The sequence below is a fragment of the Desmodus rotundus genome, chromosome 8 (assembly GCF_022682495.2).
Source record: "Desmodus rotundus isolate HL8 chromosome 8, HLdesRot8A.1, whole genome shotgun sequence".
Taxonomy (NCBI): Eukaryota; Metazoa; Chordata; class Mammalia; order Chiroptera; family Phyllostomidae; genus Desmodus; species Desmodus rotundus.
In genome coordinates, this window is record NC_071394.1 from 100,144,705 (window position 1) to 100,164,355 (window position 19,651).

At 45.7% G+C, this 19,651-nt stretch overlaps 1 protein-coding gene across 1 annotated transcript in view; it reads right to left on the reverse strand.

Moving 5' to 3' along the window:
* CLSTN2 (calsyntenin 2) overlaps positions 1-19,651 on the reverse strand; it is a 582,773-nt gene that overhangs the window by 104,965 nt on the left and 458,157 nt on the right. The window contains exon 5 of the mRNA XM_053929711.2: positions 18,423-18,572. Within this exon, the coding sequence (XP_053785686.1) occupies positions 18,423-18,572 (150 nt within the window). The remainder of the gene's footprint in view (positions 1-18,422; positions 18,573-19,651) is intronic.

The following is a 19,651-nucleotide window of genomic DNA, read 5'->3' on the forward strand; positions in this document are numbered from 1 at the left end:
TCTCTCCTGTGAAAGTAGTACCTACCACCCAGGGTGTGCGGGGATTGAAAGCAGAGTTGTTTCAGCACCAAACGCAAGGGGCATGTGGCATAGATATATCATGGTTAAAATATCATTTATTCAATAGTATTTATGGTGGGAAATAAGAGGATCTACAATTATTAAGCACTGACAAGGTGCTAAGCTCTTTTACATTTATTTTTTTCATGTAATCCTCCCAGCAACCCAGTGAGTGGGTGTTATTATCTTAATTGCACAGTTGACAAAAACCATGGTGAGAGTTGATGTGACTTTGCCCAAGGCCACACAGCTCTTTTAAAATAACTCCTCCATAATTCTGAAGATTTGCCAGAACGGAGAACAATGGCAATTTTTTACAGATTCACTTTTGAACATTCAATTTACACTGATACAGAAAGGAAAAGGTGATAATCTCTGATGTTGGCGAAGGATCAAGAAGTATTGCCTGTTTCATTACCGCTTGACCCCAAGGGCAGTGTGTGGGGGCCGATGGCTGCTTTGACACTGAGAACTGCACAGATCTGGCCTTGAATTTCAACTCCTCTAAATGCAGGTCATGTGACCTTTGCAAAGCAGTTATCATCTCCAGGCTTCCATTGTTTTATCTGTAGATTTGAGATAATGGGCTTGTTGTGAGCATTTAAGGTTAAGGGCTCAGCACTGAGGTCTTCCTCTTGATGTCTCATGATAGGAGCATTCCATTCCTTGGTTCACAAGCTTCCCAAACTTCTCCAAGCTGTCTGGCTTGGAAACAAAGTCTTTTCAGTTTATAAAGGGCCTGGAGGCTAGTTTATGGATTGTGGTTCAGTTTTTTTCTTTAGTGAAGAGAAAAGAAGACCACCTATTGTTTTAATAATCAGGTTCAATTACACTGTGTTTCGTAAAAAGTTAACATTGGAATGCCTTCAGGAACTAAAATCCTTCTCTGTGGATTAAGGATTTAGGAACATGATAATTTTATTATAAATCTTATTAAATTTGGGGAACATATGTTTTCCTATCAGGAGAATATTAACCACTTAGAATTCTCATATTAAATGCCTGGAGGAGGAAAAAGCTAATCTGAAACTTCTGGAAAGCACGGGTTTTGGGGGCTCTTGTAATCCAAGACATTCAGGTCCATTGTTCCAATTCTGCATGAGAGGGAAAGACACAAGTGTGTCAAAACGTTTCTCTCTCCTTAATGGTACAAGTTCGGGGGCCTCTAGCTCTTCCTAATCTCAGCTTTCAGGAGCTGAAGAAGCAGCAGGATTTCTAGGAAATTTCTGGATTTATACAGGGTGAGTTGCTGGATGTGGGGATGCTGGGCAGTGGGACTGATAGGAAGGGGGCCTCCCTAAACAGGCATTGTTCAGGCAGCTGACATTCTAACCAATCTTGGCAGGTGTCAACCATCTGGCATCTTTCAAGACTTTCTCCGAGAGATTTGTGATTTTGATTTGGGCATCAAGAGACGTCCTTTCCTATCAGGAGAAGCTAGGGCACTACTTTTGCTCAGCAGTAAGCACTTTTATCTCCACTGGCCATCCAGTGCATCTGAACTGGAAGAGGGTGAGGAAGTAGAGATGGGCTGGAGAGGTAAGCAGAGGCCAGACGAATGCTGGCTAGAAGGTTTGATTTCATCTTAGGGCCAGTGAAGAGCCATAAATGGGTGTTCGGTGAGGGTGTGAAATATCCAGACCGCACTTTGGAAAGGTCACTAGGCAGCTGGGTTGGGTCTGGTATTCATTCAGAACATCAGGACACTCCTGATAGCCACCTCTTGATCTGTATGCATACAGAAGGTCTCCTCTGACAGGATCACGCCATGGGCAATTAACTTCAATTTAATGACACGGAAGAGTGTTAACTCTGCAGCTGGATAGACTCAGGTTTGAACCTGGCTCTGCTTCTCCTTGGCTGTGTGGCCTTGGGTAGATCACCAAATCTCTCTGGGTCTCATTTTCTTATCTGTAGAATGAAGATAATAGAAACCTACCTTGCGTGGTTGCTCTGGGAATTGGAGAAAAAGTATACAAAGTGCCAGGAACAGAGACCTGTTGTTACTACTACCATGATTACTTTTGTATCATTCTTAGCATTATTCCAGATTTCCTTTTCACATTTCTGGAACTGCTGTCTTGGGTCTGCAAATAGGAGTTTAGACTTTCGGTGGGAAGGAGGTAGGACGTGGTGAGGATTCAGAGAGGCTGGGCATCCCTTCCTGGCTCCAAGACGAGCTTCATGCTCAGAAGGACCCATGGCTGGTCTAACGCTCTGCTGTCACTGCCTTAAAATTCTTAGTAATTTTAAAACAAGGAGCCCTCCATTTTCATTTTGTACTGGGATCCACAAATAGCTGGTCCCGCCTCTCCAACTGAGTAACCTTGGGCATGTTCCATAACCTTTCTGAGCCTCAGTTTCTTCATCTGTAGAATGGGGATATTAATTAACTACCCCAAATGGAGGAACTCAGGCTTTGGAGTCAGACCCAGCTGTGAGTCCAGCTCTGCCACTTGTTACCACGTATTGTGGGGCAGTCATTTCCTTCCCGTCTGAGTTTACTCATGCAAAGGTAATATTATCACTTACCTCAGAGTTGCAGATACGGTTTATGTCAGATAATAAATGCAAACCACTTAACCCAGTGCCCAACACATCTATTTTTGAGCAGTAAATTATGTGGTTTGCTATTCTCCAATTAAAAACAATTACACAAGGGCACAATTTAAAAAGAAACAAAATACAAACTCTCAACTCAATTTACAAATGTAAGGATCTTCTCTTTCTTTATTACTGACCTCTTTTCATTTACTGTATTTTATTTTCACAAGAGCCTTTTACTACCTTTTAATTCCCACTAAAAAGAGATATCTTAATTAACTACAAAAGAAAGGGAAGGAGGGGCAACTATTCTCAGGCCCAGAGGTTAAGCCTCAAGGCTGTTGCTCCGCCTGGGTGCTCGGTCCCTGCCCTTCTGTGCAGGGAGGTCAGGATTCCAGCCCCAACCACAACAGAGACTGGGTCTGAATCAAGATGGCCCCAAATGCTCACCACTTCCTTAAAGAAGCAGTTTGGGGAATTTATATGAGTAGCACAGAAAGTGACTGTACAAAGTATTTGTGCTTATTTAACATACAGCAAACCGTGTCTCTATCTCGTTCCACAAGGTGTGCTCAGTCACCCCTAGTTCCTCCTGTGGCTGTTCCTCCCTGAGCTGGAGGAAAAGTCCCCTTCAGGGATCATGGAAAGGAACAAGGTGCTCAGCTTGTGGGACCATCTCTCCCGACCTGACCATAAAGTTCTGGGGCTGCACGTAGTAAGATGGGGTAGGGGGCGGGGGGCTTCCTTCAGGACCCTTTCTTGAGCTTTGTTTCTTCCTCCCTCACGGTGCTCCGTTACTCACACACAGTGATGATTTACGGTTCATCACATTACTAAACAACTGAGTGCCGACTTTGTGACAGCCTAGGTCATTTATTGCCTCCCACCTTCTCATAGTATCATCTAACTCACTCATGGTACCATGTTGGTGTCTGACAATTCATTCATTTCTGCGCTTGTTTGTCTACAATTCTCAATTCACCCCACTTCCTGCCCCCATCAGAAGTTCCACAAGAACAGGGGCTGTGCCTGTTTTATCTGGTTTTAAATTTCCAGTGCCTGGTACAACTCCTGGAAAACAGTGGCTTCTCACTAAATGTGTGGGGAATGAATGATGAGAGTGATTCATGAAAGTGCCCGGGTCTAAATTCTGGGGCTCAGCGAATTCCCCGGCACTCGTGCCCTGGTTGGACTGCTTCTCCCTGCACTTCTTGTGAATTTTCCTGCTCAGCCCAACCCCTCTGAGTTGGAGACATTGGGGCCATTCTGCTGGCCTGGGTTTGGGGTTCACCACGCACTGCTTTACTGGGGCCCTTGGATCTGCCCTGAGATCCATGCACTGTTCTGCCCCCACGACTGGACGCTGCGCCCCAGTCCCGGCTGTCCACATGTTGTGAGGGGATTGTTTCTCTTCTTCAGGGCTCTCTGATGCAGCTAAAGGTGCTTTAGCTCCCCAATAAGCCTCTAGTGTTGGGCACCATTTCTTGAAAGCCTGTGGTGTCCCCTTTCACCCCAGCTTCAAGCTCTCTCATGGGCAGTTGGGCAGCAGCCACTGCTGCCATCGCAGTGAGCCCTGGGTGGTGTTCAGAAACCAGGATGCCTGCCCAAAGCTTGGCTGCTGCGTTCTCCCAACCCTCTCCCGCTCTTTCATCCCTTCAGCCCATGTGCTTCTCGGTTCCCAAACAGAAACGTATCTGGCAGAATTGATGCTGAGAGGCTCGGGAACTAGGCAATTTAAGAGCAGCCCTTCTGAAAGATAATTCTCTCAAGGGGGAAATTATTAACTCAACCAGCCAGGGTAGTTTCTCCTGGATTTATAGAAACTCTTCTCTCTTATGTCCAATAAACATGAGCATTTTCCAGGCAATTTTCTTATCTTGGGACTGGTGTATGATTAGGGAAAGATGAAGTAGCTATTCTTCAAGAATCTTTACTTTTATGGCTTTGAAAAGCATTTACAATGCAAGACTAGAGTTTTTCGTGCACACATTTTCAGTCTTTTTGTGAAGATGACTTATGTATAGTTTTCATACTCTAATAATGTAAATCTGCTTACCCTACAGATCAATTGCACACAACTGCAAAGTGTTTCTTTCTTTTTTTTTTTAAGTGGAAGGCCCATGACTCTAGGTGATATTAGAACGCTGCAGGACGTTTTACTGCACGAACCGACACCCTGTACTTGGAACCGCATTATCACCTCTTTAGAAAATACGGTACAAACCTGCAGAATCCATCAACTACACTGGAAGCCTGACAGTCCATGTGTATGCTCAATTGAAAATGATTATTTTAAGTATAATAATCACAATAAGAATGCCCCATAATCCAGTTAATGCAGCATTAGCAGTATTACGGTATACTTTTCTCCCTCATACATTGTCATTTGAACTTTATTCTTTTGTGCCGTATGTGTCCCACATCATAACTCTGTTCCACCCCTCAGAAGCTGCATAACACTCCCTTGCAGAAGGTCAGATGTCCTTAACTGTGTCCTTTAGGGCAGTGTAATTGTCAGGCACTACTGGGTTCCACTTTTGTTTTTGTGTCTTGGAGAATATCTTTGGGCAAAAGAATTTGTCTGCATTTTGGATGACTTTCTCAGGAGGATATTACCTGAGTCAAAGTATAGGGGCATATTGAGGCTCAAGGAACATTTGCAAACTACCTTTCTAATCATTTGTGGTGACTTATGCTGCTCTCAGTTGTGTGAGGGACTAATAAATAAATTCAGTAAATAAGCAGGATACAAAATTAATATTCAGAAATCAGTTGCATTTTATATATCAATAATGAACTATTAGAAATAGACATTAAGAAAACAACCCCACTTACAATTGTATCAAAAAGAATAAAATACCTAAGAATAAATTTAACCAAGGAGATAAAAGACCTGTACTTACAAAACGATGACACTGAAGAAAGAAATTGAAGACTATACAAATAAATGGCAGGCTATGCTGTGTTCATGGATAGGAAGAATTAATATGATTAAAATGTCTGTACTACCCAAAGCAGCCTACAGATTCAATGCAATTCCTATGAAAATAGCAAAGGCATTTTTTCATAGAACTAGAACAAATAATCTTAAAATTTATATAAAACCACAAAAAAATTCTGAATTACTAATACAGTCTTGAGAAAGAAGATCAAAGTTGAAAGATATCACTCTACATGATAAAAACTATACTACAAAGCTATAGTAATCTAAACAGCATGGCGCCATTCTTCAAGAATCTTCAACAAAAACTAACACATAGACTAATGAACAGAATACAGAGCCCAGAAATAAATCCATGCCTATATGGCAAATTAATCAATGACAGAAGAGGCAAGAGCATACAGTTAAGACAGTCTCTTCAGTAAATGGTGTTTGGAAAACTTAACAGATATATGCAAGAAAATGAAACCAGACCACTTTCTCACACCAAAACGCAAATGAATTAAAGGCTTAAATATAAGACATGAAACCACAAAATTCCCAGGTAGTATTTGACATGGCTCTTAGCAATATTGTTTTTGAATATACCTCCCCAGGCAAGGAAAATTAAAGAAAAAAACAAACAAATGGGACTCCATCAAACTAAAAAGGTTTTACACACAAAAAGAAACCATCAACAAGACGAAAAGACAGCCTATTGGTTCAGAGAAGTTACTCGCCAATGATATATCCAATAAAAAAGTTAATAACCAAAACGTGTAAGGAACTCATGAAACTTAACACCAACAAACAAACAAACAATCTGATTAAAAATGAGCATGAATAGAGATTTCCGAAGAGGACATACAGATGGCCAATAGACATATAAAAAGATGCCCAATGTCACTAATCATCAGGGAAATGCAAATTAAAACCACAATGAGATGTCCCCTCACATCTGTCAGAACGCTATGACCAGTAAATCAACAAACAAGTGTTGGCAAGGATGTGGAGAAAAGGGAGCCCTATACACAGTTTGTGGAATTGCAAATGGTGCAGCGCTATGGAAACCAGTATAGAGGTTCCTCAAAAAATTAAAAATAGAACTCATATGACCCAGCAATTCCACTACTGGGTATTTATCAAAAAAACCCCAACACATTAATTTCAAAAGATATATGTACCCTTGTGTTCATTGCAGCATTATTTACAATAGTCAAGATATGGAAGCAACCTAGGTATCCTTCATAGACAGTGGATGAAGATGATGTGGAGCATATATACAATGGAATATTACTCAGCCATAAAAATGAATGAAATCTTACCATTTGCAACAACATGGATGAACCTAGAGGGTATTAGACTAGGTGAAGTAAGTCAGACAGAGAAAGACAAATACCATGTGCCAAATGCCAAAGACAAATATCAAATACCATATGCGGAATCTAAAAGAATAAATGAAGAAACAAAACAGAAAAATTTGTTGACACAGAGAACAAACTGATGGTCTCCAGATGAAAGGGGGTTTTGGGGGGATGAGCACAAAAGGGGATGAGATTTAGAAGTACAAATGTCAGTTATAAAAAGAGTCACAAGTATGTAAAGCACAGTAGGAAATATAGTCAATAATATTGTAATAGCTATATATGGTGTCTATGGGCACTAGGTTTATAGGGGTGATTACTTTGTAAGGTATAAAAATGTCTAATCACTACATTGTATACCTGCAATGAATATAATATGTTAACTGTAACTGGAAAATAAATTAATGTAAAAAAAACAAAGAAAGGAGTCCTCTCAGAGTGTACCAGCTTCCAGAGGCTCCAGACAGCTTTCCTGCATGGCCTACAGCGTGACTGGGCAGCGGCAGGCTCCACAGGCCTCCCTGAGCTTTCCTTTCTGCTCGAGCCCACTTGCCATGCCTGCTGCCCCCAGTGCGAAGCCTTGCTCGGTCTGGCCTGAGCGATGGACACTGGTCTCCTGGCCTAGGACACCAAACGTGGATGCTCTGAAGGCACCCAGGCCTCACGGGCTGAGGCTGGCTGGGCCCCATGGAGAGGCAGGGAGAAAGACCCTCCCGCTAAGGCCTGCTTTGCCACCTTTGGGCCAGGTGAACTCTGGCTGTTATGCCCACAGCTTTAGAGAAAGTTCTGTCTACTTCGCCCACCGTCTGCATTGGAAATTTCACCACATCTGTCACAAAAACAGAGAACACAAACGTATGTCAATTTACCTCTGATCAATTTTCTCCAAACCCTCCTCTGCAGCCCAAACTATTATTTCTATTGGCCGTGAAGCAAGAGATGCTGAGTAGAAGGACATAGAGCATTTGTCCTTCAAACTATTTGTTAACACAGAGAACAGCATTTAAGCACCAAGCTGTCCTGGGGATATACCTCCCAGGTGCACCTGGTAAATTGTACGGACCCCTCAGATCTCAGCTTCAGTGCCACCCCCTTTGGGAAGTCTTTCTAAATGGTCAGGGACCCCTGCTCTCTGCTCTCGCAGCTCCCGGGGTGCCTGCCTGGTCACTGCCCTGACTTCCCTGCGCTAGAATGACTTGTTCACCTGCTTGCCCTCATCCATCACTCCAGCTTCAAGGCCTCAGGGCTTCACCTCCCACCTGGTACAGATTAAACCTAGAGGTCAGTTCCTTAAATTGAATAGAAGCGTTGTGAGCTTCTTTGCTGTGCCATGACCACAGCTGTCCCTCTATGTGGTTAGAGTGGGATCGATGCTCCAAGCCCCCGCACTGCCACTTTAAGGCTCATGGCCTACTCAGCCATGGGAATCCAGGGCTCCCCGGCAGGCCAGGGCTGACTTGTAACTCCCCAGCATGCCCTTCCATCCACCACAAACCATCTGAACGGAGAAGTATCTCGGAGATACACATGGGGAGAAGGGGGAAGTCTTCTGTCCACTTTAGAGTTGAGGATGAGTGTAGCAAGGAGAGATGGGGTGGCTTCCTGTGGGTCATGTTCATCACTACAACCCAAGTGTCTGTAAGTATGAAGATGATACTGGTTTCTAAGCTGGCACCCCCCAGTAATGCAGAGAGCAGAAAGGAAATCACCATTTAATAGACCCTTTGCTGGGCTTCTTACATGTGTTACCGATGTGCATGGTACCCATCTGAGGAAGGGAGTAGTAGGAGGGCCATTTCACCAATGAGACAACCGGAGCTGAGATGTCAAATATTCTCCTCATGTTCACACAGTCGGTAAATGGCACTGAACGGCTGGCCTGGCTCCTAAACCCACTGTAGTGTCTTCTGTTTCTTCTCCTTCAGTTCCCTCATTGGTAGCATCAAGCTGCTCCTTGAGTAATGGAACCTGGATTTGAACCCTGAGCTTTCTGGCTTTAGAGCCAGCCCTCTGAAGCCCTAGCACTTGCTGACTCTCTGCAAGGAAAAATTCTAGCTGGCTGCAAATATTTAAAAGAACTGTCAGTGGAAGAGGGAGCAGGCTGACCGCATGTCACTCAGGGGCAGACCCGCGTCCACAGAGAGATAGGGCAGAGGGTGGGGTTCTGAGTCAGGAGACCTGATCCCAGCTGTGGTCCCACCTTAACCCCTTTTAGTTCCCAAAGAGTCATCCAAGAAGCCTGAGAGATGGTTCTTCCATCCTGAAGAAGGCAGCTCCCAGTTGTAGGCTTGTGCGGCAGGACACCCCTGCCCCATCCCTCTCAAGGCTGCCCTGCTGAGCAATGACACGTCTTCTTTAAAACATGAGGGAAGGATTCTAACTGAAGAATTTTCCTCAAAATAGCTCCCCTTAAATGGTCTGAAAAGGTGGCTTTGCTTTGAGACACATTGCAGGTGAAAGAGCAGGAGCTCTCTATCTGCAGGCAGGCAAGACTGGGGTTGGTGCCGGTCTTGCATATTACTAGCTATGTGGCAAGAGTCTTAACCTCTGTGTTCTCATATGAAAAGTGGAAAAATAACACCTTTCAGGTGTGGTGAAGAGTAAATGAGAGTGTACACACAACACCCTCAGACAGAGCTTGGCAAATAGCAAATGCTGCCAGTCTGACTGGCTGCTGTTTGGGATGAGAGTCCACCCACGCTACCCACTCAGGGCTGAGATGATCGATCCAGAAACTCTGAGGCCCATTTTCCAGTGCTCACACCAAGCCACATGGGGCGGGGGGTGGGGGGAGGCAGGCAAAAGCAGGCTTGATTGTGGGCACTTTTATCCAGCAGGTCTTTAAAATGAAGATGCTACCAAGTAGATAAATCAGCATCCTGTTTAGGGCTATTTGTTGCACCTTAATGCTTGGCAATGTTAGTGATGCCAAACAGGTCACTCTTCATGGAGGAATACCCCACGAGGCCTCTGCCAGGAACGCGGATGCTCACCTGGACCATCTAAGCAAACCCAGGAGCACCTGCCTGGATCACACTGCTGGGGTTAGTGGAATTCAGGCCCCAGAGATGGCTTTTCCAATCATTTGCAGGAAAAAAGCTCCACTGTGATTTTAAACATTGAAATCAAGGGAACTAAAAAGAGTTGCTGTTCCCTGAATCCCCTGTGTAGTTCTGTGCACGGTGCTCCACTGGCAGCCTTTCCTCTCGCCCTCACAAGAAGCCCTCATTGTTCCATTTGCAGCTGAGGAGACCAAACCAGTCAGGAGAGACTTTCCCAAGACTGCAGACTGGGCTGGCGCCGAGCTGGGACTGAGGCCTGGGTTCCCGGGCCTAGACTGTGCTCTTTCCACCCACCCCACTGCCTCCTTTTAGTTGCAGTCTTAAGCTCCACAACCAAGGACATGATGATCAAGCCACACAGCCTTACCGAATCCTATGAATTTCGGGGGGGGTGGGGTGTGTGTGTGCGCGCACAGGCGTGTGTGTGGTGATTTAAATTTTGCAAAGCACTTCCATACCTAGAACATCTTGTGCCCTTAATCCTACAAAATAATATGGCCAAGGATTATGATTCTCCCTTTACAGTGGAGGTAACCTAGGCTCAGCAAGGGAAGTGGCTTCAGCAGGGTCTGTGGCGGATCATGATGGAGCTAAGAGCTGATTCGAGCCCTCACTCCCCACCCAGCTTCCATCTTCACTGCTTTGTACTAACTTCAACACCCCACACCCCATGTCTTCTCCAGTGTTGGGTTCAGGCCTATGCTTGGGATAAGGGAGGGGGAATGAAATGAAGGGGGAGGGGAAGGAAAGTAGGGGATGGGGACAGAGAGACAGGAAAGAAAATCAGTGAAAAGCAGAGTCCAGAGGAAAGGAGACTGAAGGTGGAGGGCACAGGGGATGAAGGAGCTGAACTCCTGGGATAAACCTCAAATAAAGCCAGGTTCCATCCTATTGAACCGGGTGGATGGTGGGTAATTTTCATTCTTCATTCTCCTATAGAAAAAGGTAGTCTTCCTGCTCTGGTGTGAACAGCTGCACTTGGGTCCAGCATCTCTGGGTTTGAAGCTTAACACCCAAGTCTCGGGCTCATGTTTTCTTTTTTTGGCCCAAGAGATCACCAGAGGTAACTCTAGCTTCAGGCAAATAGTATCTGAGAGACAGACGTGGGTTTATTTTTTAATGAGTTGTAATTTCAAGGGGATAGTGCCCTAGACTAGGCTCGATCAAGGAAATGTGAGGTAGGTGGGGCAGGGAGAGGAAAGAAAATGAATGTTAGGGCACCTCTTAGGTGCTACTTGTTTCATTTGACTCTTGCTACCCTTTCAAGGTAAGTTTCATCACCATTTTATAGATAAGGTGAGTGAGAGGTTAAATATGTTACCTAAAGGCACACAGGTTGTGTCTCTTCTGAACAGTTTTCTGAGATGCTCTGTTGAAGTTGGTTATTGCTCCTTTGGAAACTGCTAATCTCCTTGCTCAATTCTTTTTTTTTGCCTCCTGACACCTCGGTGCCCTCTGGGATAAACCAACATGAATTTGAATCCCACCTCTGCCATTTACCAGCTGTGTGATTTTGGGCAAGTCACTCAATCACTCTAAGCCTAAGTATTCAGCATCTGCAAAATGGACTAGAATTGCTTTGGACTTTACACTCCTTGGCCTCTGTCTACGTATGTCCATTCGATGTCCCATTCTTTCTAGGCTGTGCTTGGTACTCCAATAAACCACTTCTCACTAAGGTGTCAATGGACAGTAATCGCTTCATGCAGTGGTCAGCGATTTTTTCTGAAAAGGGCTAGATAGTAAATATTTAGTCTTTGAGAGCTCTCTGGTCTCTGTCAAAACTATTGGGCTCTACCGTTGTAGTACAGAAGCAGTCATGACCTAATATGTAAATGATGAGTGTGGCTGTGTGCCAATAAAACTTTATTTATGGGCACTAAAATTTGAATTTCAAATAATTTTCATGGGCCTCAAAATATGATTCTTCTTTTGATTTTTTAAAACCACTTAAACTATAAAAGCCATACTTTTAGCTCACCGTTGCACAGAAACAGGTGGCCAACTAGAGTTGACTTGTCACCCCATGCTGGCCCTTGGTTTAAAAGCGACTCCTGCAGGAGCCATTGGCATTTTAGGTGGGGATCGTCCTTTAGAACAAGAAGATGGTGCCCCAGTGATGGAATCTTGCACACCCCGGCAGGACGGTGAAGGAGAGAACGGGGGCAGGGAGCCATCACTTCCTCTGCCTTTCTGTCTAAGTCCCTATGCCTCAGCCTGCACTAAGGGTAACATAATCAGGAAACCCTCTGATGGACACAGTTCTACCTTCTGAGCCCTGCTCGACTGCTGCTCTAAGCAAATCTGGGCACCTTCCTGGCTTATCACCCTATGATTCAAAATCAATGCCTTTCACGTAGTAAAACCCATGCCAGCCCTTCAGTGTACTTGATCAATAATTGATCTGACTTTTGGAAAGGGCAGGGTGAAGCCAGCTGACTCCACGGGCCAGGGCATTTTCCTCCTTGGCAGGGAGGTGGACAGATGGGTGGACAGCTGTAGAGGGAACTGGGAAATACACTTGACAAGGGTTAGTGGGGGTCTTTTCTATCCCAGACATGCCTGACTGCCGACCTGTCCCCTTGACTGTGGAGTCTCATGGAATTAGCCTGGAAATCTAACCTCCTTTGTTGACTAGTACTTTGAATTGGTTTGGGAATAAACACGTGGCTTTAGATACTTTTCTGGAAGAGTTCCCCTTAAAAACGCACTCAGGGATAATGCTTTTCAGCTGGTCTCTGTGCCCTAATTTCTGCATCCCAGCATCTCTATGGCTAGCCAAGGAGTCCTTCTTCCCTAGGAGGCCCCTCACCATGCTGAGACGTGAAGGCCTCTGGCCTCCCCACTGCCCTTCGAGTAACAACACAGGAGGCCCTCCCTCCATGATCTGGTCCCCACTGGCCTATCCAGGCTTGTCTCCATGCCCTGACCATATTATGGTCCTCCAACCCTCCTTACTTCTGCTCCCTAAGGTGGAACGTCCTTCTTCTCTGTGCTGAAATGGTTACATTTCAAATTCGGCCCAGTTGCATCTCCTTGAGGGCCCTTCAAGGTGAAGTAGCTCTCCTTTGCATTCCCATAGCTCCCTCCACCAGAGCTATGTCCTCAGTAGGTTGGTGTGACTCTGTAGCTCCAGTCTTCAGCACACAGTGGGCCTTCAGTAAAGGGTGAATAAATTCACTCTGAAAATACTTCCCATTGTATAATGTCTGTGTCAACTTCAGTTATCTCACAGTGCAAATAAATAAGGAAAATTAATCTCAACCAGCAGATTTCATGCTGCTATCTTTTCATCACGAAAGTGTTAGATGCCCTCTAGGTGTTGAGTAAATATTTTCTGTGTGACCTTCTTACCCAAAGTGAAGGCCATGGACCAGACCTACCCCAGACTTGTTAAGTCAGGTTCTGCACTATACCCAGCCCCCCAGGTCCTCATGTGCACATTTAGGTCTGAGAAGCAAACCTTCTAAAAGATACCACCCCCCCCCCCCTGGAATGAAAGAAACACTGAGACCATTTGACACACCCAGAGAATCACTCAAACCCAAAGGAATGGAGAAGAAATGGTTCAATTCATGACTGAACCTCCTTTTCTTTTTGTTTGAAATGAGACACCTTATTGTGAAGGTAAAGAGAACAGGAGATTCTCTGGGAGTTGGTGGTATTGGGTGACCTGGCACTGGCCAGGTGTAATGGATTGCCATGGGACTGTGCTCAGGAATGAGGCAGGAAGACAGAAATGGCGTTCCACAGGGGTTTGAGTCTGGAGGATTGACTCCTGATACAGGAACCTTGAATCCAGTATGACTGGATGTCCGATCAGCAACATGTCTGGGAAAGAAATGACGAAGGGCCACCACGGAAGTCTGCCGTGGCTCCGTAAAGGGGGATTGTTTTTGCATAAAGGGAGAGTGAAATACTAAATTCTGGGTGTAAACTGGCAGAGACAGGTAATAAATATTAAATCTGACCTGCAACAATAAAAGGGGAAATATACTAAGTAAGTATTGTAAAGACAGAGATTTCAGCTTAAAACATAGAAGGTGATGGGCCAAGGGACTGTAAACAACAAGAAAGAAGGGCATAAAGGGGGGATGTGTCTCATAACCCAACATACAACATATAAAATAACATAACATAGCATAACATAACCAAATAAACAGAACAACTGAAACTAGCAACTGAATTATAGACAATCCTCAGGGACCTAGTCTGTAGCCCCCCATAAGGAGTGGTCAGCAGGGTCATCACCTGCTGGTCCCACTGCTGTTATTGCCTCAATCACTCAGGTGGCCTCTGAGGGCAGGACATCTCTGTGATGCTCTGCTTCCTGAAGGATGGTCCTCAGAGCACACGCGGGGCCAGGTTTGGGTATTTATTACCACTTGGCAAAAGGAAAACGGACTTCAAGAAGACTGCCGATCCAGATGCCTGGAATAGAGGCAGGCACAAGCCTGTCTTTAGTGTGTGGCTGGATGCAGGTGCCCCTCTTTCTTGGTTCCTACTATAATCTTTCATTTCCATGAATATGAGGGGCTACAGGGGTACCATGAGTTCTCAAAGCTCAGGACAGAACGAAGAGATTTAGCTCCCTCTTCCACTCACACAGGTCTAGTTGATGCTTGGAGGACTCTGGGCAACTGAGAGCGTGGGTGACATTCCCTTGGGCAAAACAACACTGAGCCCTGCAGAGTGAGATAACTGTTATCATCTATTCAGAATTAAAATCTCAGAGTACAGCAGAGAAGACAACACTCACAGAAGAACAAGGCAGCACATGTGTGGCACCCAGCGACCATTTTCTGGGTGCAAAGCTTTCCTTCCTCCCAATAAGCCCCGCTCAGTCATTGGTGGCTGATGCTGGTAAGCAAGCGTTTAGTTTATGCTGATGTGATGGATGGGAAGTTCAGTGAGTGCCAGGGGCTGTGAAAAGTGTGATTCTGCCCTCAGAGAACCCATATTGTTCCTGGGATGTCAAGGCCAACCCACAAAAGAAGACAGAATGGAAAACCATAGCCTGAGCAGAGATGCTCTGACCAAGGTCTAAAAGGCAGGCGGCAGCAGAGCCAGGGTCTGGGATGCCCATTTCTGTGCAGTGGGGGGAAGGCCAGAAGCATGCTGGGAAAGGCTGGGTCCTACATTGTGGAAGAGGTTGCTGTGATGGAAAATGAGGCCACCACCCTGGGTATTCAGGAGTCTGGGAGCAGTCCCTTATCAAACCCTTCGAAGGATCCCTTTCTCCTCCAAGGCAGCTGGCTGGGAGAAGCAACTGCAGCATGGGCCGATAGCAGGGCTGACTGGGAGTGCTCAGGAGGGACGGGAGGCTCCCAAACATGATGGACTGCTTGCACTGGGCTGCAATCCCCTCCTGCCTGCAGGGAAATGACTTGGAACAGGTACAAGAATTTGAACTGCCAAACTGTATTTGCTTGGTGACTCCGGTTGCTTGTGAGAAGTCTGCTCAGGGAGACACCTCTGTTCGGGACAATTATGCCTGGCATGTGACCTCAGACCTGTCCCTCATAGCCGGGTCTGAGGAGCTTGGGGATTACTGCAGCTCCTCACCCTGGCTTTCACAATCCTGGCCACCCACCCTACTCTACCTGCTTTTCCCCAGTCCCAACCCAAGCCAGACTGGCTTCCTTGTATTCTTCACTGGTGCCCTGAATGGCCTTCCTTCTCTGGGCTCCTCTTCCATTCTACACTGCGCAGGATTCACCCACACCTGCCTCAAGAGTCAATCTTTTCCCCTAGGACCTAAGAACTTCTCACACTAGGGGACAGCCTGCTTCACCTGCAGTTAACAAGACCAGCAACATGTGGCTCACTCCAGTTTGCCCTACAAACCTGGGAGAGGAGGCTGAACAAGAAACACACATCTGGGACCAGTGGTGGTTTGTTCATCCCTAAAGAAAGGTGTGCTTTAAGTTAAAAGACTGCAGCCTCAGCCAAGTGTAGAATAGAGAACAGGCCCCAGGATGCCTTGGTCAGAGATGAGGATTGCCCGAGTGTGGGAATAAAGTGGACCGGTATGCTGGAAGGAGAGCTTTTTCTCCAGATCTGGAGGCTGCAACAGGAACAGCGGGGAGGCTCTTTGACAACTGCCACACATACAGGAGAACCTGGAGGACCTATGGTCTGCGAGCCTGCTGGGTCAATAGCTGGGCAGAGGGATCTGATGGCTGCCTGAAAGGGTAAGCTGGAGGGAGGAGGGGCGGGGTGCAGAGTCCAATGTCAGCTTCCACCACCGAAGGCTGGCATACTTGGGTAGGGAAGCCACCGTAAAGTAGTTGATTCTGATGGTACACATGCTTAAATCACTTTGCCTGACGCGGTGCGTGGATACACGGAGTTGCTGCTTCCCTCTTTTCTCAGTTCCATGGAAAGTTTTATATATATATAAATAGGTTTTTTTTGTTGTTGTTGTTGTTTTTTTTACCGAGGTCTCACTCACCATTCAGTTGTCCATTCAACACTTGCCAAACACCTGCATTGTGCCTGGCCCTGTGCTGGGCACTGGAGACACAACAGCGAATGGGCACAGTCTTTGCCTTCGGGAGGTGACTGCCCAGAGCCACAGACAGCACCAGGCACCAGAGGGGCGGTGCCCACACAGTCTCCACACACAAAACTGAACATGATTAAAATGTTTTTCTTCGCATACATTTAACACTGAAACCAGCACCAACTCTGTTAGAAAATTACATTTAAATATAGTTACAAAAATGTAATCCCGAATCATAGGTGTCTCATTTATCAAAGACAAAAGCTATTGGGACCATTCTCCAGATAAGGCTTTGTTTTACTTTTCCCACTTAAAATCCCATTGTGAGTTTATTTCATGCTTAAAAAGCTTTTATATTATTCCCAGGCTTTCTCTTCAAAAGCTAGACCTTCACTGGGGCCGGCCCTTACAAGTTAAAATAAAACAAGGTGAGCTCTTCTTTACTCAGAAAGCTCATTCATTCATTCATTCATTCATTCATTCATCAGTGACTATTTTTTGAGGTCAGACATGTGCTAAGCCTGAGGAGTTCCCTGGTGAACAAGAGAGACAGAATCTTGCCCTCAGAGTCCTCAGGGCCCAGTGAATCATCCCCAAGTCACAGCCCAGGCTTCCTGAGGTTGGGGACAGTTTCCCTCTCTGGCTTGTCCCTCTTTCCTAAACAGACTGACACAAAGATGTGTCTACTGTGCTCATTTTCTCTACTCTGTTCAAAGGCAAATGACTCTCACTCTGCCCAGAGGTTGGTTTAGTTATGCCTCCCACCTTTGCAGTGGAAAGATTAAGAGGGGTAGGTTGTGCAGGGGGAGTAGCACTTTGAGAGTTGCCCCCCAAGAGGAGTGATCTGGGTGTCCTTGCTTTGCACAATGAGGTCTTGCTAATCTGGCCCTGATAAACTGGATTAAGAATAAATGTCTGACTACGAGGGAGCCATTCAGAGTCTGACCAGTGACCTATATGGTGGCCTAGCATCAGTCTGCCCCACAGGGACATGACTGACTAACACAGCTAATCACACCCTCTCTGGGGAAATTTAAGAATGAAAGATACCCCCACCCACTACAGAGAGACAGAGAATATAACAGGGGGTCTGAAGCTTAAAGACACACCAAGAGAAGGCAATAAACAGAAGCCGCAAAGTGGAGGACCCATGAAGCACGTAAGTTATGCATAAGCAGTAGCCTAGCGTAGCATCAACACATGAACCAGAAACAGGAGCTGTCAAGCAACCAAAACGTTGGCACAGAGAAAACTCGAGCATCCCTGCTCCGCCACCGGAACTATTGATGTCACCACTACGGCAGTTGTTATTCCATTAGCTGTCCAGTCCTCTGTAAGATCCATCTGTGCAGCTGGCCTTACCTCGGTGACAACCCTCCACCACCCGAGGGTAACCTGAACCTTTGTTCTGTCCCTGCATCCTAAAAAATCTAAACTAGCACAAAAATCCACCCCCACCTAAGGCCATTGCTTTGCCATTCGAAGAGCCAACATTTTAGAAACCCTTTAACCCACAGGCTGGATTCTGGATCTCCAACCTCTGCCCAGACTCCCTCTGTGCAAGCCCAACCCTCCCCGAGTGCGGAGTAATGAAGCAACAGTTGAAAGGCACCAGCTCGACTCAGCACTCTCCAATGAAGTGAACAGGCTTGCCAGCCATTTCTGCTGAGCGCCCGGGATAATTACTATTGATCCAAAGATGTCATGAGATTTGAGAAAGCGCACACTGGAGAAACTGGGCACATGAGTAACACGAGTTACCTCAGATATCCTCACCTGCAAAATGGGGACAATATATCCCCCAGGAGTTGTGAGAATAAACAAGCTATTATGTTTCTTGCAGCGGTGTGACTGCACTTTAAAAATCCCTCTAATTACATGGTGTGATGATTTGAGGACAGTTCTAGCATCTCCTATACGCCAGGTCAAGCTGCCTTTACTCCACAGGACTGAAAAAGCAGGCCCACCTTGCCAGCCAGGCTTGCAAACTGGCTTCACGTCCACCTGCACCAGGGTGTCCTGAGCAGCAGGCTTCTGTCCGCAGTCGGAGGCGGTCACCAAAATCTCGTACTGGTGTTGCTTGTCATAGCTCAGCTTCTCAGTGTTCCTGATGTTACCTGAGGACACAGAGATACTCAAAATTGCTTCAGATCAAGTTAAGCACGCTGCAGTTCTTCAAAATCCCTTCTCCACTCCTCCAACCTTCATCAGAATGAAATGGCCCTCTTCCCACTCTCTTCGTAAAAACAAGGGCAAATGGGGGCATGGCTTTCAGGGGCTGCCTGTGTGTACCCCGGTGACAGATTCCCAGGATCGATCGGTTGACTGAAGCCGCCTCAGCGGTGGGACAGGGCTGCTTCGACAGGCCCAGCACACGTTTGGAATCCAACTGTGTTTGTAAGTAATGGGTTGCTGGGGGACCCATTGGGTGACAGTGTCCCCGTGACTGTGTCCCCTGATGTAGGGTGCAGTGCTCCTCTGCCACAAAATCTCTGGGAAAAAGATGGAATTCAGAATTGTCCTGATACATATTTTTTAACATCTGGGCTCATTGCCAGGAATGTTACTGCCTCTTTTCACATTATTTTGCTACCAAATAGGAAGTGAAATCAATAAGAAAACCTGTGACCTCCCTTCCAAAGTTACACAGAATAACAGATTCCTTGCCCTGGTGACAAATATTTTTCTTCTCCAAGAAAAACAAGACAGTTTTTATGGGCATTGTGTGTTTTTATCCTTGTGGGTTTGATATTATGATTGAGAAATATATATTTGATAATTAACAAGCAAAGCTTTAATTGACTATTTTTGCTAAAATATAATTTTAGCTCCAAGAAACTATTATTGGCCCAATGTGCATTTAATAATTTTTAGTTTTTTAAAAAGATTTTATTTATTTATTTATTTTTAGAGAGAGGAAAGGAGAGAGAAAGAGAGGGAGAGAAACATCAATGTGTGGTTGCCTCCTGTGCGCCCCTGACCTGGGACCTGGCCTGCAACCCAGGCATGTGCCCTGACTGGGAATCAAACTGGTGACCCTTTGGTTCACAGGCTGGTGCTCGGTCCACTAAACAACACCAGCTAGGGCAATTTTTAGTTTTTGATTCCAAGAGATTGAATTCTTCATTTGTTGAGAGTAACTTCATTCTTGCATTTTTTCTGATGGTGGAACTGACAGGCAATTAGAACCCAAATG